Source organism: Hyaena hyaena, unplaced genomic scaffold, assembly GCF_003009895.1.
Source record: "Hyaena hyaena isolate Hyena2069 unplaced genomic scaffold, ASM300989v1 scaffold_350, whole genome shotgun sequence".
NCBI lineage: Eukaryota > Metazoa > Chordata > Mammalia > Carnivora > Hyaenidae > Hyaena > Hyaena hyaena.
The window spans coordinates 671,511-692,659 of record NW_024080980.1 but is presented as its reverse complement, the minus strand read 5'-3'; the positions used below and the strand labels follow the sequence as shown (position 1 = coordinate 692,659).

The window sequence follows — 21,149 nt, the reverse complement described above, 5'->3', positions numbered from 1 at the left end:
TGGCTTCTTAATTTGCACTTTGCAGTTCAGATGCAGTGATTTAGCTTTTTGTCAGGACCAGCCTGTCTAGCAAAGTTTCTCTTCAAAGGCAGATTTTCTTTATTTTTTCTTGGCACTTTCTTCTCTTTAGAATTCTCTTGTGATTTGGTTGCACCTGCTGCAACCTCAGCATTAACGAGCTTCTTCCCGACGCTCGCCCCACATTCCCTTACATCTCTGCTCCTGGCTGGGGTCTGGCTAGGGCGGTTCCAGGCTCTGTTCCTGCCGTAAAAAATGGTTTTTTTTCAGCTTTCACATTTTAACGTTGAACCTTAACGAGACGGGAGATTAAAGACTACAGGGGTAGACAGATGACGCTCTCAGGGATGCAAGAATTGGGAAGCAGTGCTAGGAAAGGGTGCTGTGTGTGTGTGTGTGTGTGTGTGTGTGTGTAAGGCAGTGAGTGAGAGCATGTGCAGGAGAGTGTGAATGTGTGTGCACACATGAGTGTTAGATGTGTATGCTGTGTGAGCGCCAGAGTGGATGTGCATGTGTGTGAGCATGAGTGCATGTTCTGAGTACATGTGTGCAGGTGCGTGTGTGAGAGCACTTGAGCATCAGTGTATGTGTGAGTGCACGCGTATGTAGGTGTAAATGCCTGTGAGCGTGTGTGGGCCCTTGTGCGGGGTTTCTAAGCAGTGGGCAGTCGGCGGTGGCTGGTCCGCAGCCCTTCCGAGGAAGGGGCCTGCTGCGCGCCAGGCCCCTGGCTTTACAGTTGGCCAGTGGGGCCCCCAGGAAGCGTCCTAGTGGTTAAGATGGTTCTCTCCATGGATTTGATTCCTCCCCTGGTTCCCTCTCCCCAGCACATTCTTTGCTTTGTTAACGTGGCAAATAAAATATGTTCACTCTGTATACAATTAAATCTCACCTGCACATCGGTCAGGTTGCATCCTAAACCTCAGACAGTAATTCAAAAAAATAGGCGTTACGTTTGTCTTTATCATTTCTCTCGACAAAAGACCTGTAAGAATGTGTTAGGATTTTATCTAGTGACTTCACTTAGGAAGCCTGATTTAGAAACATGGCTAACTTTTCCTATTTAGCATGAAATCTGTGACTTTCAGTTATAACTGCAGGCTCCGAACAGCAGTACTTGACAGAGCATTGACCCTGCGGGAAACCAAATTTAATTTCTTTCCTCCCGGGGGATGTGACTGACCCGGATTGCCCTCCTTAGTGCCATATGGACAGCTTTTACCTTTTGTGACACAAGCTAACTTCCCTTTCTGAGGCCATCCTGAAGGAATACTGGGTGTAGTCGGCTGTAATCCTTAACAAAAGGACTCTCCATCAGCTCTCTCCAAACACGATAGTTTTAAACTATCTTTAGAAAGGGAGTAAATTATTGATGACCTTCCTTAGTGCACACGATTCAAACTTGTGTATTTGCATTTTAATACACTATTTTAGGATGCAGTGGACATTTTTTTTTCCAGTGGAGACAGGTTAAAATTAAGATGTAAGCTTGATGAAAAAAATATTAATGTGTCCCCGTATCCTGCATAATGTGACATCGTTTGATTATTCTGTCATCCTTATTGGGCAAAAGAAGAACAACATTCAGTTCATTTCTTTGTACCAGCTTCTGGAAAATGGCTTTGCAAATATAGGGTGAGTTGTTTAAACAGGATGCATTTTGGAAGCTGCCTCTAGGGAGAGAGCATTGCTGACAGGTTCCTAATCAATGGGTTTGTAGAAGTGGTAGAGAGAGATGTCAGACCCTTTCTCCGTTCCAACCAACGGCTAGACCTTTTCCTTGAAGCCTATTCAGGTCCTTACCTTTCCTACACCCCCCCCCCCACCAAACGTGGCATGTTTTTTGATGGGGGACCCTGGCTGTGGCTTGGGGGTGTGGGGGGACACGAAGTGCTGTGGTTGGAGCCACGTCTACTTCCCTACACTTGTAAGGATTATTGCCATTAGTGCTCTGACTTGTCAGCAGCAGTGTCTGCGTGGCCACAGTCACAATGACATTAAATATAGGTCAAGTTGAAAACATGCAGGGTCAGCACCAAATGATCATTGCCAGCTCAGAAATTGCCACCCCCCACCCCCTTGTTGAAGGAGTTTGGTTTTCACAGCACAGAAAGGAAGGAGTAGGGGCGAATTTTAAGTAGGACTGGGCGCCCTGACTGGCTCCGTTGGTGGAGCTTGTGACTCTTGATCTCGAGGTTGTGGGTTTGATCCCCATGTGGAGCGTGGAGATTACTTAAAAATAAAATCTTTAGGGGCGCCTAGTGACCCTTCATTTTGGCTCAGGTCTCATGGTTTGTGAGTTTGAGCCCCATGTCAGGCTCTGTGCTGCTTGGGATTCTCCCTCTCCCTTTCCCTCTCCCTCCTTCCCTCTCCCCCTCCCTCTCCCTCTCCCCCACTCTTACTCTTTTTCTCAAAAAACAAAACAAAACAAAACAGTTCTTTTAAAGATTTTACTTTTTTTAAGTAGGACCTGAAAATAGACATAAAGACTTTTTTTGTGAATTTCTAAGGCTAACTGCTGTAACACAACTTGATCTTAGGGTCTAGCTCACCAGAACTTTCTCATTCCTGTACCAGTTCTTTTTTTTTTTTTTTTAAGTTATTTATTTTGAGAGAAAGAGCATGAGGAAGGGGGAGAGGGAGAGGGAGAGGGAGAGGGAGAGAATATCCCGTGCAGGCTCCACACTCTTAGCACAGAGTGCTAAGATCTCACGAGCCATGAGATCATGCCCTGAGCTGAAATCAAGTTGGATGCTTAACTGACAAGCCACCCAGGTGCCCCTCATGTGCCAGTTCTAAAGGAACATCAGATGTGGGTGTCCTTTAGCTGGTGACTCTTCTGGGTGGTGATTAGGGGACTCAGGCCCTTACCTTTTGTCTTTGCTGTAGTCATTGTGGGGTTTCCCAAGTTCACCTTCAGATTGTCTCCAATCCAGCCTGCGGGGGAGGAAGGGGAAATGGGGGGAGGGAGAATGTGTGTTTTATGGGTCAAGCCTGAATCTCATTTGCTCTGTTGGCTAAAACTTAAACTTTAAAAAACTTAAACTCTGGGAAACACATTCTGGAAGAAGAGGAAAGGGATTTGATGATGAGCTTTTAGACAAATGCTTCTCAAACTTAAGCTGCACCAGAATCATCTGGACACTTGAAACACTGCTTCTGGGACCTCTTCCCCGGAGTTTCAGATTCTGCAAGTCTTGAATGAGGCCCAAGAATGTACACTTCAAACAAGCTCCCAGGTGTTGTTGATAATGCGGGGTAGGGACGATAATTTTGAATAGTCCTGGTCTGTGATACATTTTTGTGTCTTGATTTATCCATGCCTTTCATGAAAACCAGAAGCCTATCTCTGTTGTCATGACCTAAAATGTCGGAGGGAAGGAGATAGGTACTGCAGGTAAATAGCCATGGTCAGGTATTCAGAATATTAAAAATAATTAAGAGTGGAATATTTTTTTTAATTAAAAAAGTATTTAAGTCCAAGCTAATTAACATATAGTGTAATATTGGTTTCAGGAGTAGAGCTCAGTGATTCATCACTTACATAGAATACCCAGTGCTCATCCCAACAAGTGCCCTCCTTCATGCCCATCACCCATTTAGCCCATCCCCCCACCCAACACCCCCATCAACCCTCAGTTTTCTGTATTTAAGAGTCTCTCATGGTTTGCCTCCCTCTCTATTTTTATCTTATTTTTCCATCTCTTCCCCTGTGTTCATCTATTTTGTTTCTTAAATTCCACATATGAGTGAAATCATGTGACACTTGTCTTTTCTCTGACTTATTTTGCTTAGCATAATACATTCTAGTTCCATCCATGTTGTTGCAAATGGAAAGATTTCATTCTTTATTTTTTAAATGTTTTAATACTTATTTTTAGAGAGAGAGAGAGACAGCATACTATCAGGGGGGTAGGGCAGAGAGAGGGAGCACAGATTCCAAAGCAGACTCCAAGCTGTCAGCTTTGAGCCCAGTGTGGGGCTCAGACCCACGAACCATGAGACCATGACCTGAGCAGAAGTCAAACCCTTAACCAACTGAGCCATCCAGGTGCCCCAAAATTTCATTCTTTTTGATTGCTGAGTAATACTCCATTGTATATACATACTACATCTTCTTTATCCATTCATCAGTCGATGCACATTTGGGCTCTTTCTGTAATTTGGCTTTTGTTGATGGTGCTGCTGTACACATTGAGGTACATGTGCCCCTTCAAATCAGCATTTTTGTATTCTTTGGATAAATACTTAGCAGTTCAATTGCTAGATTGTAGGGGTAGTCTTTAAAAAAATTTTTAATGTTTATTTAATTTTGAGAGAGTTTGAGTGGGGAAGGGCAGAGAGAGAGAGACAGACAGACAAACAGAATCCAAAGTAGAGTCCACACTGTCCTCACAAAGCCAGACATGGGGCTCGAACCTACAAACCGTGAGATCATGACCTGAGCTGAAGTCAGATGCTCAATTGACTAAGCCACCCGGACACCTCAACAGTGGAGGATTCCTTAAAGAAACTGGAGTTCTGGAGGACTGAGATCTGGGGTGCCAGGCACTAATGAGGCGGCTGTGCCGTTTTGTGGGAGGATAGGAGACGAGACACCTCTGTTACCAGGAAGGGAGCTTCCAGCTCTCTGGGTTAGCTCGGAGCAGAAGGGTTGGGAGAATAAAGTACCTAAGCAAGTGCAAGACAGGTGACGTGGAGGAGGAGACCCGGGAAGGACTGGCATGACTGTCAAAGATGGTGGAGCGAGCCAAGTCTGGCTTTTGGATATTGAGTTTCTTTAGGTCTCAGGATATCTACAAAATGGGAATGATGGTGTGTAATCGTTAGGTTGCTATGAAAATGAATTAGATCAGAGGGTTGCAAACTTTCTTGGATCTTGGTGCTTATAGGTGAAAAAAAAAAAAAAAAAACCAGCCCCATGTTTCATTTATTAACCAGTTTGCTCCAAAGAACTTCATACATATTTATGTTCTGACACCTAGGTGTTTGAAAAAAATGATAATAAGCATAAAAGGAGAGAAGTACATTTGTTTCTTAAATACCCACCATTACTTATGGATGGGACGTGTGCACCCGTGGGTTCCTGCATGGCTTCTCAGACGTTGCAGTCGTATCGGGCATCGCCGCCCTCTTTTCCTGCTCCACATTCCTCTTTGCTTTTTACTCCAGCACCTACTGAAAACTCAACTTGGCAGAGACATGTTGTTGCAAGGAACGTAACTTGGGAACTGGAGAACGAGCAGAGTTAGTAGCATGCACGGTATCTGACCTGTGTCGAGTATTGCCATATATCCCTCAAAAATGTGAAATATTTCTGCAGTGCTGCTGTGCGTTCACAGTAGTGACCCAGGTGCGTTGGTGCCTGGCTTGGAAACTGGAATTCTGCGGGGGTTTCTTCCTCCTTCATTAATTCATAGAACCAGTGTTACTAGCAAAGCACCAGGCTCGGTGCTGGGCATTGGGAGAACTCCACCGTTCTGCTTCTCGCTAGGGAGTCTAGATGTAGGGAAGCTAGACGTGGGATCAGAGGCTCCTGCAGGTGCAGGCTCCCATCGGGGCCGGGCTGGGATGGGCAGTTTCCAGGTGCTCTGAGAGCCGGTGGAAGGAACGTTTGACTATCGTTTGACTATCACGAGGTGGTGGTCCTTGAGTTGTTCCCAAAGGCTGAGAAGTTAACGTGGCAAGAAAGGGAAGGGCCTGCAGGCTAGGCGGGGGGGAGTAGCAGCATTCTGGGAGAGTGTTTTTCCAGCTGCTGTAAAGGACCTGCCTCCCTACCCCTCAGTGGTGCTGTGGTTGATTCATGACTAGTTTGTTGCTCGTATGTGCCAGACAATATCTAGACTGGTTAGTGAGGGCTCTTCATGGCTCATGCACTTGGACGCTGAAGCAAAGCCATACCGCAAAGCCGTCATAGACGGGGAACAGTTTGCCAGCCGTCAAAATCTGTGGACCAACCACGCTTTGAGTAACTGCTCTGGATGGGGAAGAGCATGATCCAAGGTCCTGTGGTGGGAGACAGCTAGGGGACTCTGAGGAGGGAGAGCTGGTGTGAGTGGAGGAGAAAGGGAGAAGGTGGAGGGGTCAGCAGGGGGTCGCACTGAGCCTCCAGGCCTCGGGAAGACCGTGGGTCTCCAATGAAGACCTTTCTGTCCTGAGGAGAAGGGGACGTTGTGATTACTTCCTAGATGACAGGTTGAGAGTATAAACAGCCCAGGCATTTGGCCACAAAGATCTGTTTGAGGGATTTAGGGAATTTGGAATTCTGTGCTTTTACCACTGTGGCTTCCCAGAGCTGAGGGGCTTCCTGCCAGTTGGTGTTGAAGTGATGCGTTAGAAGGGCTGGTGGAGTATGTCAGGTGGCTGTGGGAGCTCCCCAGTTCCCAGGGGACCCCTGGCGTTCCGGCTCCTCAGGGTTACCCATGTCCCTGGCAGGAAGCTCGAGGCCCAGCTTGCTGTTTTCTGGGTGTACAACTGCTTCTCTTAGAGGCTTAGAGAATTCCGGCTGTCCCTGCGAGGTCCTGCGGAGAGTCTCCAGTGTCGGTGTCCCGATGCGTCTGATTGCTTTTTTTGTTTTTTGTTTTTTTCTGGGTCATTTTGAGGTTTCCTGTGGTATCTGTAGGCACCAGGCAAGGTAATGAGCATTGCCCTGAATCCTGAATGGTGCTGGCCCTCGCCTTGCCCCAGTGACCTGTTAGAAGCACCATTCTGCCTTCAGAATCCAGGGCTCTCTCCCTGCTCAGGGGCTGACTTTTGTGGGGCGCCAGGAGGGACTTTGGGTTTCCTCCTTCCTGAATCCCTCGATGTTGATTTCAGGCTTAGTTTCCTGCTTTGCTGGGAGATGTGGGCTACAGAAGAGAAAATGACGCACTGTGGTTTCTCTGCAGGTACTTTGTGCTGGACTTTGAGTCGGGCATCCTGCAGTATTTTGTGAATGAGCAAAGCAAACACCAGAAGCCTCGGGGAGCCCTGTCCCTCTCTGGAGCCATAGTGTCCCTGAGTGACGAAGCCCCCCACATGCTGGTGGTCTATTCCGCCAACGGAGAGATGTATAAGCTGAGAGGTAGGTTCTCCTGCTGACTTTTCCGAACGGCCTCGTGGGCCATGCATAGTTACCATGGCGATGGCTCTCTTGTTGGTTTTGTCTTCTTTAATTTTTTTAAAATCACCTTTAACAATTTGCAGTGCTTGAGGACTCTGTGGTGACAGACACCGCCTCTCTTCTTTACCACCCCCCCCATCCCTCACCCCGCCCCAGGGTGGGAGGCAGAGCTGACATGAGGATTTAAGTAACTGAGAAATTAAGGACAGAGGAAAATGTGAGTGATTGTAAGGCGAACTGACCTTTAGGATTTCAGATTTTCCGTATCAGTTCAACATAGATTTTCTTCGACTTCCTACTGCGGTTGCCTGGGGGCTATGCTAGGACAAAACAAGCCTTTCTCAGGGGTCATTGTGCCCTTCCCTCAGGAATTCTCCAGAACACCTCTTCGCAAAGGGCCCCTTCATTTGTATCTATTCTGCTACAGTATTGAAGCCTGGTGAGGAAGCCATCTGCTTGGTGTTGAGTTAGTTTCCTTTTGGCTTTTCCCTTTCTCTGAGCTTCTTGAGGACTGAAGTCTGCCTAGCATCTTCTAGGAGGAGGGATCCCCAGGGAGCCCGCATTGAGCCAGAACTGTAGGCCCCGCCACCCCCAAGGCTCATCCATCCAACAGGTTTTCAGCGACGCCAGACTCGCCTGTAGCAGTAGGAGTTGATTATTGCCAGATCATTCCACCAGCATTCCATCACAGTTGCATTGCCAGAGGAACTGTCAGTTTCCTTCTGATGACAAAACAACAGGACATAAATCCAAATGGACAGATGAGGAGGTGGTGCATGCAGGCGCGCGCGCGCTCACACACATACGCACACACACACACCCCCAGTCAGTGTCATTTAGAGTCAGAGGAAGGGTAGTACTAGCATATATTACATGTTGGGTGTTGGTTGCTAAGCCTGCCTTCATACATTTTTCTTTGCCCAAGTGAGGGCTCAGCATGCAGAAAAAGACCGTTTTATCCCTCCTGGACCCCAGGGAACTGATAATAACGGGTCGGCCTCTTCAAAGCCAGACTGAGGGCAGACTCCATGCCTCCGAGCCCGGTTTCATTGTTCTACCTGCAAGCTTTACTGCCAAGAGACGGAATAAGCTGATGTTTCTTTATTATCTATATACAAATCATATTTCAGAATCTATAAAACAATCCAAAAGCCTACGAAATAAAAATGCCTGTAGTTGGAAAAAGTTTTTCAGTTTTCTGAAACACGGCAAGATTCATGCTCTCTTTGGAGATTCATGCTGTGTGCGTTCCAGCTGACTCAATTTACGTGGGCATTGGTTTCGTTTTGTTGTTTATTGCTTAATAAATTGTTAGAGCAGAAACAAAAGCAAGTGAAAAACTTAATGGCACTTCCCCCCTCCCCCCCCCCGCCTGTGGTTTGTAAGATGACAGAAACCTACACAAAAGAAATACCCGACTAATTTGACAATTGAGCCATCTCATTTTGCCTTTTGAGAGTTGATATTATTTTCAGGATTATTAAACCCCAGGGGGGTTTTTTAAGGGTAGTTTTAATAGCAAATATAAAAGTTTTATTATCTGTGGACATTATTGCAAGGGCTAAATTTAGCTGAAAGTTAGCAGCTTTAGGAAAGGCAGGATACATTTCTGCACATATATGGCTGGTCCTTGACTCCCCCCAGGAGGATGTGGGTATCCGTTTTTTCATTGAACATGTCATCTCCACATAGAGTTGAATGATTCTTGATGTCCATAGATGCATGGCTTCTGGGAACATCTTTGGTGCTGAGTCTTTTAAGTTTATTTTTTTATTTTGAGAGAGAGAGAGAATGAGAGAAAGCGAGCAAGCACATGTACCTGTGAGCCAGGGAGGGGCAGAGAGAGAGAGAGAGAGAGAGGGAGAGAGAGAATCACAAGCTTGCTTCTCACTGTCCACGCAGAGCCCAATGTTGGGCTCAGTCTCAAGACCGTGAGATTGTGCCCTGAGCCTAGATCAGGAGCTGGATGCTTAACCCACTGAGCCACCCGGGTGTCCTGCTCCTGAGCCTTTGAGTAGTACTGCCATAAACTGGCAGTTCTTCCTTTCCTAAGGAAAGAGACTCTAGTTTCTGCAGAATCCTTTGGAAGTCAAGTCCATTTGGTCTACCTCCCCCTAGATTTCTTCATCCAATAGTTCAAGCTGAGGTTCCAGGGAATCCTTCTGTTTTCTGCAGCGTCAGCATTTAGGCAGTTAATATTAAACTATTTAGGTAGTTAATAATGCAGTGAAATTGATGATTTAGATTTTATAAGAACCTGTTATGTATCCATGATAGTCTACAAAAACAATTTGATATATTTGAGAGATGGGAGTATAGATGGAAGGTTATGACCATACAGTTGACTTGTATTTCAGTGTCTCTTTTGGGGAACTGTGAGGGTCCCTAAAGCAGGATTTGGTATCTTGTTCTGTCTAATCATAATATGAATCATTGAGAACATGTATTAAAATGATTCAATTGAATTCTTATTTCATAGATGCTAGTAAGTTCACAGTAGAAAACTGATGATAACCACAGCCCTGAAAAACTATACTTTGAGCCAAGAGGCGCTTAAAAATAATCACGTTTTGGGGCACCTGGGTGGCTCAGTTGGTTAAGTGTCTGACTTCAGCTCAGGTCATGATCTCGTGGTTCGTGAGTTTGAGCCCCGACTTCAGATCTTCTGTCCCCCTCCCTGCCCGTTCCCCTGACGTATTCTTTTTCAAACATAAACATTAAAAAAATCGTGTTTTCCCTTCCTTGCTGACTTTTTTAAAGAAGTGTAAGTGACCTTTTTCAGAGGAGGGTAAAAAAAATGGCAATATTTTCCGGGCCTTGCAGAGTACATTTTTAAGCGGTTTAAGAGCGAATTTTCTGTTGAGATTTTGTGTAATTTGTTTTCCAGGTGTAAGCACCGTCTGCTTGAGAATATTGTCATCTGCCTTTGTTTTCCCTTCTCTCCCCACCTCACTCCCTGGGCCTCCCACCCCTTAGGTGGGTGTAGAAGTAGGTTGGATACGTTTGGGAACGATCTCTGCAAGCGTTTTTGTTTTTTTCCCCCTCTATTTTAGCTGCTGATGCAAAAGAGAAACAGTTTTGGGTGACTCAGCTTCGAGCCTGTGCCAAATACCACATGGAAACGGGTTCTAAGGTAAGTAGCCCCGGGACAGCAAGGAGGCTTTGCAGTAATGAGGATCGCTCCCTTTCAGCCCCATCGTCTGTTTCTTTGGGGAAGTTGTTTTTCATGTTATTTTCAAGTTACCCACTGGAAGGGAATTCCTACTTGTCCTGCTGCATGAAATGTAAAGCCAAGAGAGGGAAGTAGCAGGATTACATTTGTAGCTAGAATGAAGAGGCCTCCACACCCCTCATCGGAACTGATTCTGGAAGGATACTTCAGTTGCTTTGCACGTGGTCTGTGTAGGCAGCTGTTAATTGGCCTGTTGAGAAGCTCGAGTGGATGATTTCAGCGTGGAGGCCGAACAGTCACGTTTACTCTTCACGAGGACTAGTTGTTGTCACTGATCCTTAAAACCTAGACCCCAAATGGATTGAATATTCTGCAAGGTGCTTCAGTGTTCTAAGTATAAAGATGTTCTTGGGTAATTTGGCACGCAAGCATGCATTCTTTTCTCCACAGGACTCGGTAGGAGATGTTGGATCACAGAGGTGGGAGGTGGGAGGTAGGCATTTTCAGAGGTTATTTGGAGGATTTCATTGGAAATCATTAGAATACAGCAAATAATTGCAAAATAAAGTTATTGAGGGCAGTAATTTTTGTTAAAGTCAGTGCTCAAAGGATTTACCCCTTAAAAATTTTTTTTTTAATGTTTATTTTTGCAAGTGGGGGAGGGACAGAGAGAGAGAGGAAGACAGAGGATCCGAAGCAGGCTCTGAGCTGTCAGCACAAGCCCAATGCGAGGCCCAAACCCACGAGCCGCGAGATCATGACCTGAGCCAAAGGTCGGATGCCCAACCAACTGAGCCACTCAGGCGCCCCCTTAAAATTTTTTTTTAATGTTTGTTTATTTTTGAGAGAGAGAGACAAGGAGTGAGCAGGGGAGGGGCAAAGAGAAAGACACAGAATCTGAAGCAGGCTCAAGGCTTTGAGCTGTCAGCACAGAGCCCGACACGCGGCTTGAACCCATGAACTGTGAGATGACCTGAGCCAAAGCCGATGCTCAAGCGACGGAGCCACCCAGGTGCCCCAGTTTATATAATAATTTGTATCATTAATTCACATTTAGATCCGGTACCTGATTGCAGTCTTTTTCCCCCCCACATTCCACGCCTCCAATAGAAAGACACCTAGTCGAATCTTCTGATGATTCTAATCCTGTGACTTGGGCTGTCTTGCCCAGGGCCACAGGACAGGTCTTCCTTAGTTACACCTCTCTGTCACGCCTCCCAGGACAGCCTGAAGTGATGTCTTCACAGTGATTTCGTTCATTGTTCATATTTCTCTTCTTTTAAGAGACCTCTTCATCCTGACTTGCTTGCTGAAGATTCACCCATCTTTCTTGACTTAGCCCAAGCAGCACCTTGGCTACCATAGGTAGGGCCCTACTTCTAAAGCGTGTTTCCTCTTGGGCTTGTTTTATTTTCCAGGAGTTATAGTAGGAGTCCTGGACGTTTCATCAGCATTTTATGAATGCCGAGGTAGTTGAAAACTGTTTTTCTTTTTATCTGTATCTTTTTACTTTTTTTTTTTTTAATGTTTTATTTATTTCTAGGAGAGAGAGAGAGACAGCGTGAACAGGGGAGGGTCAGAGAGAGAGGGAGTGACAGACTCTGAAACAGGCTCCAGGCTCTGAGCTGTTAGCACAGAACCCAACACCAGGCTCGAACCCACGAACCGCGAGATCATGACCTAAGCGAAAGTCGGACGCTTAACCGACTAAGCCACCCAGGCGCCCCTGTATCTTTTTACTTTTTTATAAAGCAGGACAGAAGGGCTTTCTTTCTTGAAAGAAAAAGAAAGTATCTCCCTCTATTGCCACATATGCTCATTAGAGATCACTGCCCTTAACATCGTTCAAGTAGATTGATGTTAGTATGTATATGTATCTGCATCTGTATTTTTTCACAGATGGAATTGTATCATGCCTACAGTCTTTTTCCCTTTTTGGCTTTTTAAAAAGTACATTTTGGAGATCTTTTTTTCTTCTTTAATTAGTTTTGAGAGAGAGAGAAAGAGAGACAGCGTGAGCAGGGGAGGGTCAGAGAGAGGGAGACACAGAATCTGACGCAGGCTCCAGGCTCTGAGCTGTTAGCACAGAGCCCGAAGCAGGGCTCAAATCTACGAACTGCGAGATCTTGACCTGAGCCGAAGTTGGACGCTTAACCGACTGAGCCACTCAGGTGCCCCAAGAGACTTTTCTTATGAGACCAGTGGGACCAGTCTCAGGATGGCTGTTCTAAGGAATGGATGTCAGGGCTTTAAGTCCTCCTCGGATGCACATCAGGTGGTTCTGCATAGTGCTGCAGTGAACACCTTTGCACTCTTAGCTGTGTGCGGATTTAGCTCCTGACCTGAGCCGAAGTCGAATGCTTAACTGACTGAGCCACGCAGGCACCCAGGTAATGATGTTTAATGCTTTCTATGTGAGTGATCACTCAACCTTAGGCTCCAGCTCACATAGCCGTTAAGTGAGGGGATGGGGACAAGAGCCAGAGCTGCTAAACACACCCCCTCCCTTTCCTCCCTCTTCCTGGTTTCCTGCTCGGTGTGGACAGGAAGGTTCGGCATGGCGTTCTCCTGCCATGAACTCCATATTTCATAATACTGAGGGGATAGCTCTGGATAGGACTCTGGGAATTTTTATATACTCCAGGGAACCCTTCTCCAGTTTTTTAAATAGGTCTGATCCCAGAATTCTTCAGTAACTTTACTTGAGAGTAGTGTTGGCCTTCTGCACTAAGTTTTTGCTGTAGGCTTGTGATGGTGAGCACACAGTCCCCATGAACTTGGGATGAAAAGCGTCTTCTGACTGAGCATATGCGTGCTTCTGCTCATGGCATGCTGCTGTAGAAGAAATATTGAGTGCAGAGTGAGCGATCCTGCCTTTTTAAAAAGAGTTTATTTATTTTGAGTGGTGGGATGGCATACGAGAGGGGAAAGGGGCAGAGAAGGAGAGAGAGAATCCCAAGCAGGCTCCACGCTGTCAGTGCAGAGCCCGACGCGGGGCTCAATCTCACAAACTGAGCTCACGACCGGAGCCAAAATCCGAAGTTGGATGCTTAACCGACTGAGCCACCTGGGTGCCCCAGGAGGTCCTGCATTTAAATCCTGCCCCGCTGATTATGTGTTGTGCATACCTGCTCGGGTCACTTTTATGTTCTCTGGTCCTCTGTCCTCGTCTCTGAAATGGTGTCATCTGTCACCTGAGGTGAGTCCTCAGGTCCCAAACAAGGCAGTGCGGGTAAGAGCCAGTTGCCCACATGAGGTGGTCTGGGGAGTTCGGGGCTTGGTTGCTTGTGCTGATGCTTAGTAAGACTGCTGCTTGGGAGTCCAGCGTCTTGGCTGCCCAGGGCCTTGACCCCACCCTCAGGGAAAACAAGTGTGCTTTGAAATCCATGTGTGGTAGTATGTCTGTTTTCACACAGGCCCTGTTGTTTGTAACGAGCCATATCCAAGAACTCGGGGTCATTCCACGTTAGTGGGAGTCCTTGTTTGGGGGCGGGGAGCTGGAGAAACTTTGGAATAAAGCTGTTTTCAAGTTACTTTTGGCCTGTGGGATATTGAGGACAGGGGTCCAGTGGCTAGAGAACATTTAAAGACATTAAGATTTTGGGGGTGGCTTAGTCAGTTAAGTGTCTGACTTTCGCTTGGGTCATGATCTCGCGGTTCGTGGGTTCGAGCCCTGCGTCGGGCTCTGTGCTGACTGCCGGCTCAGAGCCTGGAGCCTATTTCAGAGTCTGTCACTCCCTCTCTCTCTGACCCTCCCCTGCTCATGCTGTCTCTCTCTCTCTCTCTCTCTCTCCCCTAGAAATAAATAAAAATATTAAAAAAAAAAAAGAATTAAGATTTTGAAGATTTTAGTTTCGTTGGCTTTCTTTTTTCTTTTTTCTTTTTTTTTTTTAAGAGAGAGCAATGCATGCAAACGGGAGGGGCAGAAGGAGAGAGGGGGAGAGAGAATCTCAAGCAGACTCCACACCCAGGCATAGAGCTTGATGGGGCAGGGGGAGGGAGAGCTTGATCTCACGACCTTGAGATGATGACCTGAGCCAAAGTCAAGAGTTGGATGCTTAACTGACTGAGCTACCCAGGCGCCCCATCACTGGCTTTTATTCTGAACCAATTGACAGAACCTTTAAGGCCTAAACTTGATGAACACTTACTGTTATTTTCAGTATTTCTTTGCTTTGATTTTCCTCCGGCAGATATGGAAGGTGGGTGCACTTGGGGAGGGGCAACCTACGTACTGAGGAGTTTGCTAGTCTGCTCTGAGCACTAGTACCTTCTCTCCTGGCTTTCATCTCTGAGGGTATTGTGCTACATGTGGTATTAATGATCACTTTTCCGGCCCGCATGCAATGACGAGATGGGCGTCATGGTTCAGAAACGTAATAGAGCTCACACCCTCACTTTTGGGCTCTGCTAGCCTCATTCTGACTGCTCCCCAGCCCTGCCACAAACCTGCTCTTGGTATAAGTTCACTGCTGACAACTTGTGAGGTGTTTTTTCCCCATAATGGAAGTAGTAGTATTTTTTACAATCATGAATATTACCTATATTCAATAGAAAGCATTCAGAAGACAGGAAAATCTAGAGAAGGAAAAGAATTGCCCCAAATCCCAGCCCCAGACCTCATCCCTGATACCATTTAGAGGTACTTCTTTTTTATTTTTTATGAAAAAATTTTAATGTTTATTTTTGAGAGCGAGAGAGAATGCAAATGGGGGAAGGGGAGAGAGAAAGAGAAGGAGGGAGAGAGAGAGAGAGAAGGAGAGAGGGGGAGAGAGGGAGGGAGGGGGAGAGAGAGGGAGGGAAGGGGGAGGGGGAGAGAGGGAGGGAGAGAGGAGGAGGGAGAAAGAGGGAGAGAGGGACAAGAGAGAGAAGGGGAGAGGGAGGGAGAGAGGAGGAGAGAGAGGAGACAGAATCTGAAGCAGGTTCCAGGCTCCGAGCTGTCAGCACAGAGCCCGATGTGGGGCTCAAACCCACAGACCACGAGAGCATGATCTGAGCCCCCAGGCGCCCCTCGGCGCACATACCTGTAAACAGGTTTTTGTGTGGAGAGCGGTCACAGGTCCGCATTTGCGGCCCGTCCTTCCCTTGGGTTTTCTGGCCGGGCACAGAAATCGCTCCCACCCGGGTTTTGAGTGGCTCCCCCTACATGATGATGGACTGGAAGCCCCGGCTTTGGTCACAGGCCCGTTCTCTGTGCTGGGTGGTTCTACCCTGGAAAGGACCATGTCCTGCATCTCCGCCATGCTTGGCTCCCGGCAGCAGCTCGCCCTCCCTTCTTGGCCACGTCTCCTTCGTTGTCCTTGCCCTGTGCTTGTTTCCTTCGAGATGGGAAGTTGATGAAAGGAGGGCGCATCTTTCTCAGCCATTCGCCCATCCAACGACCGGGAAATGTAGAATTTGTTTCTCATCAGTGGGGAAAGTTTGTAAGGAAATGGAGAAATTTGAGGCATTCGAAGTAGTTAACTCAGCTCCTTGTGTTTGAAGTGCCTTCTCTGGGTTCTCAGGGGCCCGGGCCTCCATCCTTGTATTTTAGTGCTTTGGGCGCCAGAGACCCCGGTCAGTCTTAATCCCCCCTGATCACGTGTCCCCCGAGAGCAGACCCTGACTACCGCTCTCACTTGGAAGCCGGCAGGTCCCAGGGGGATCTGTCATGTTTAGAGACTGTGGTCACATCAGAGTGGCCTGTGGGTAATTCTAAATTAAAATGCAAATTTGGTCACGGAGGAATAGGATTGTCCCGTGCACGGTTTTAAATTCGTTATGAGTCTTAGGAGGTCTCGGACGAGCCGCGAAAGCTGTGGAGTTTCCAGGAGTGTATATATAAATATTCATGCCCGACGCTGCCCGAGTCCTAAGTATCCTTTTTTCCCATCCTCTAGAATGCTAGCTGGCATACTGATTCACGGGAGCCTGTGCGGTGTTAGAGCACCACCTCCGCTAGATGTCCACGTGGCATCTGGGACGTGGACAGCCCCAAGGTGGGGGGCAGGCAGTTCTTCTGAAGCCAATGCTGGGTGAGGACCACAGCCTACGGCCTCCCCCTGACGGCCGACCCCTGGGAGGTAGCTCCTAACTCCCGTCCTCTGCCTTTGCCACGACGTCTGGTACTCCCCGGTGGTGAGAGGTCCAGTCGGGAGTGATGGGACATTGAGTGATGAGAAAGGAGGCGGGGAGTCCTAGGCTGGCCTGGCGGAGGCTGGGGCTGGAAGTGCATTCTGGGTGGGCGCCTTGTGTCCCAAGGGCAGTGTGCTTCCCGTCGGGAGGCCCTGCCGGGGACTCTCGTAGCTGGGTTGCCAGGCACAGAGAGCCCTGTCTTGGGGACATCCGGAGACCTCATCTGGGGGAGGCGTGGGGATGTATAGACTACTTCTGGGGGAGTTAGAGGTCTCATCTGCAGAAGGGTGGGCCCGGAGGGGAAGTTTGACTTAATGTTAAATCCACAGCCCGGTGTGTAGAGTAACAGATTTGGAGCCATTGATTCTTCACCAGTCCTTGGTTTCTGAAGGTGAAAGACTGTAACGTACCTGACCCTCTGCTACCCTGGGGCACGAGCCAGAGGGCTTTCATATCTCGGCTAGGATGCATCACAACAGGAAGCACCTGCTTACTGATTAACAAGGTGACCTCTGTGGAATCTGACACCATGAGGCCCCAAGGTTGTCAGATGCCTCTAGGCCAGCATCCCAGCCCCATCTCCTCTTACTGTTTGAACAAAAATGCTACTGAAATATTCAAATAATGAGCTCCTATGGGTTTATCTTCCTAAAAAAAATACCAGTTTTATTCACCTAGAGAAAGCACTGCTGGTAAGTCACTGACCGAATGTTAAGAATCTTGGGGGTGATCTGGCAAATGACGTTGGTACCTCTTTTATGACCAGACATAGTTGGGACTTGTGAGAACAAGGCAGAAGAACTCAGAAGTAATAGAATGATTAAAAAGTGGGAAGTGAGGGGGCGCCTGGGTGGCTCAGCCTGTTAAGCGTCCGACTCCTAGTTTCAGCTCAGTTCATGATCTCGAAGTTATGTGAGTTCAGGCCCCACATCAGGTTTTGTGCTGGCAGCAGCAGAGAACTTGCTTGGGACTCTCTGTCTCCCTCTCTCTCTCTGCCCCTCTCCCAGTAGCCTGTCACTACCTCTCTTAAAATAAATAAGTAAACTTAAAATTTTTTTTAAAAAGTGGGAAGAGATTCCAGACTTCCTTTGTACCACTTGTCCAAAGAACAATAGTTATGAGAAATAAGGACACAAGGTAGGTTCTGATACTGTGCTGATATACAGAGCTGGCTACATGAGGCTTTTTCTTCTAAGTTTTTTCTTTTTTTTAAAATATATTTTTGAGAGGGGCAGAGAGAGAGGGAGAATCCCAAGCAGGCTGTGTGCTGTCATTGCAGAGCCTGATGTGGGGCTTGAACTCACAAAACAGTGAGATCATGACCTGAACGGAAATCAAGAGGCAGACTCTTAATCGACTGAGCCACCCGGTTGCTACCACGTGAGACTCTGTAACTCTTTAAATTTAAATTACAGTTGACCCTTGGGAAACCTGTGTACTTTAGCATCTAGATCTTGACCTCAGCTCAGGTTGTGAGCTTTGCCCTGCATCCTGGGCATGGAGCCTCCTTAAAAAAATTAGGAAAAAAAAAGTATAGTTGACCTTGAACAACCAAGGGCTGGCGTGCTGACCTCCCTGCTCCCTGCACAGTGGAAAATGTGCTTATAGCTTGTGAGTGTCCCAGAACTTAACTACGAATAGCCTGCTTTTGACCAGAAGCCTTACCTATAACACAAGCAATTGGTTAACACCTATTTCGTATGTTTTGCATTTTATATACTGCATTCTTTCCATCAGGTAAACTAGAGAAAAGAAAGTGTTAATAAAATTGTAAGAGAAAATACACTTACGGTACTGTGCCATATTTACTGAAAAAAATCCGCGTAGAAGTTGACTCTGCACAGTTCAGATTGGTGGTGTTCAAGAGTCAAATGTAATTGAAATTGAATTTCAAAATTCAGTTCCTCAGTTGCACTTAGCTCCATCTAAGTGGTCAGTAGCCACCTTTGGCTGATGGCTGCCATCATCACAGAAAGTTCTGTTGGACAGTGCTGATAAAGCTTTAATGATTACATTACGGTTTCTGAGGAGGGAACTTACCAATGTATAGCTTAATCTCTTGTGCTACGGACCTTTTTTTTTTTTTAAAGGTAAAATTAGTGTCCCCGCTCATAAAACCTCTGTCCTTCCCTACTGTGCTTCGTCCCAGGAGTTCTGGTCTGCTCCATGGCTGTGCCGTTAAATGTCTTGAGCACTCCCTTATCCAGTCATGTCTGTGCATCAGGAACATCCACTTTCCTTGTTTGAAGACAGGAATTTGTGTCCTCTTGTGGGCAGATCCTCTGCGTGCTCTCCCGCACCGCTGCCCCCTCCACGGTAGCTGTTTCAGAACCCCTAGCACGACCCTCCTCTTTGAGGGCAGAGGGCCGAGGGAAGGTTGCTGACGGTGCTACGCCCTGCCTCAAACAACCTTCACCAGCAGTCTGCTTCTCGAGACAAAGTCCTGAACTTTGCCTCGGCATTGGATGCCCACCATGCGTCGGGTGCAGTTTCTTTGCCTCCGTCTCATGCACAGGCTCCGTGTTCCAGACACGCAGCTCCCTGGCATGCTGGGTACTGTCCTGCATCCTTGCCCTTGTTCGTGCTGCTTCCTCTGCTGGGATGTGTCTCCATTCTTCCTGTGGCCCGATACCCACATGTTTTTCAAGGCTAACGTGCTGTGATGTCTTCCTGACCTGCCTGGTCACAGGGGATCTTTTGTCTTCTGTGTTCCCTTTTATACCAGTACTCACCTGTGCACAGCCCTTTTCACAAGGGTTTGTGTGTGTGTTGGTGGCAGGGGGGAGGAGTGCGCACATGCGCCCCTCCTGATTGACTTTGTGTTCTTAAGACCCACGACTGCAGGGAAGTCGTAGCTGCATCTTCATACCTGCCACTGTTAGGACATGTGGTGGAGATTAGTGTATTTTGTTTACTTACTTTAAATATTTCATTTAGTTCTTGAAAGAGAAAAAGAAAAAGAGCATGAGTGGGGAATGGGCAGAGAAAGAGAGGAGGACAGAAGATCGGAAGAAGCCTCTGTGTTGATGGGATGAAAGCAGCGAGCCTGACGTGGGGCTCAGAGTCAAGAAGGGAGAGATCATGACCTGAACCGAAGTCAGATCCTCAGTCGACTTAGCCACTCAGGCACCCCCAGTTAGTGAATTTTAAATGTAAATGCTCTTCCCTCCTTCCTCACTCTCCCTTATTGGCATTTGCCATAGTAGTAGGGGTAGTTAGTGGTGGCGATAGTGTTGGATTTGGGTTGTTTAAAAAAACTATATCTAAGTTGTCCTATTTTCCTAAAATGTTGTATTTTGCATTAGATTGAGTATTTAAGGACTTTTTTTTTTTTAAACATAAGAGGGATGTTAGTAGTTGAAAATCAATCTGGAGTAACAGTCAGGAAAATAGATCTTAATACTTTCTTTTAAGAGAGAAGAAAATAACCATCATAAGGAACACATGTTTTGGAAAAGAAAATAATAAATGGCAAATCAACACATTTCTTTTTTTTTTTTTTTTAGATGTTTCTTTTTTTTTTCTTAATGTTTTATTTATTTCTAGGAGAGAGAGAGAGAGACAGCGTGAGCAGGGGAGGGTCAGAGAGAGAGGGAGTCACAGACTGAAACAGGCTCCAGGCTCTGAGCTGGCAGTCAGCACAGGGCCCGACGCGGGGTCCGAACCCACGAACCGCGAGATCATGACCTAAGCGAAAGTCGGACGCTTAACCGACTAAGCCACCCAGGCACCCCAAATCAACACATTTCTGTGTGGCCAGTACTGTGAGACTTTTTCTAGGATTATCTTCCGCATTTCTCACAACAGCCCTATGAGGCAGCTCCTGTTACTGCGTTTTATAGGCAAGGATGCTAAGGCACAGGGACGATAAGTAATATACCTGCCCAAGGTCACATGGCTGGCCAGTGGGTGCATTTGAGATCGGATTTGCATACAGTTAAAATTACTTTTTTTTTTAATATTTTTATTTATTTCTAGGAGAGAGAGAGACAGAGTGAGCAGGTGAGGGTCAGAGAGAGAGGGAGACACAGACTCCAAAACAGGCTCCAGGCTCTGAGCTGACAGTCAGGACAGAGCCCGACGCGGGGCTTGAACCCATGAACTGCGAGATCATGACCTAAGTAAAAGTCAGACGCTTAACCGACTAAGCGACTCAGGTGCCCCAAATTTACTTTATTAAAGTGTACAATTCTGTGTTTTCAGTATATTTACAAAGCTGTGTAACCATCACTATTTCGTTCCGCAATATTGTATCAGCCCCAGAAGAAAGCCTCTGTTCCCGTTAGCCCACCCATCCTCTCTCCCCAGCCCCTGGCGACTACTAACCGCTGTCTCCAAGGATTTGCCTGTTCTGCACATCTGTGTAAATGGAATCCTGTACTGTGGCCTTTTGTGCCTGGCTTATTTCACTTAGCTTAGTGTTTTCAGGGTTCCTTCTTGTAGCATGAATCAATGCTTCATTCCCTTTTATGGCTGAATCGTATTCCATCATATGGACATACCCGATTTTTAAAAAAATGTTTTATTTATTTTCGAGAGAGATAAATAGACAGTGTGAGTAGGGGAGGGTCAGAGAGAGAGAGGGAGACACAGAATCTGAAATAGGCTCCAGCCTCTGAGCTGTCCGTCAGCACAGAGTGCGACCCGGGGCTCGAACCCATGAACCGTGAGATCATGACCTGAGCCAAAGTTGGATGCTTAACCGACTAAACCACCCAGGAGCCCCACCCGATTTTTTTTTTTTTT

At 46.9% G+C, this 21,149-nt stretch overlaps 1 protein-coding gene across 2 annotated transcripts in view; it reads left to right on the top strand.

Moving 5' to 3' along the window:
* Positions 1–21,149, top strand: part of OSBPL10 (oxysterol binding protein like 10) — a 299,853-nt gene that overhangs the window by 95,366 nt on the left and 183,338 nt on the right. For both annotated transcript variants that reach the window (XM_039249825.1, XM_039249824.1), the window contains exons 2-3: positions 6,903–7,078; positions 10,171–10,250. In XM_039249825.1, the coding sequence (XP_039105756.1) occupies positions 6,903–7,078; positions 10,171–10,250 (256 nt within the window). The remainder of the gene's footprint in view (positions 1–6,902; positions 7,079–10,170; positions 10,251–21,149) is intronic.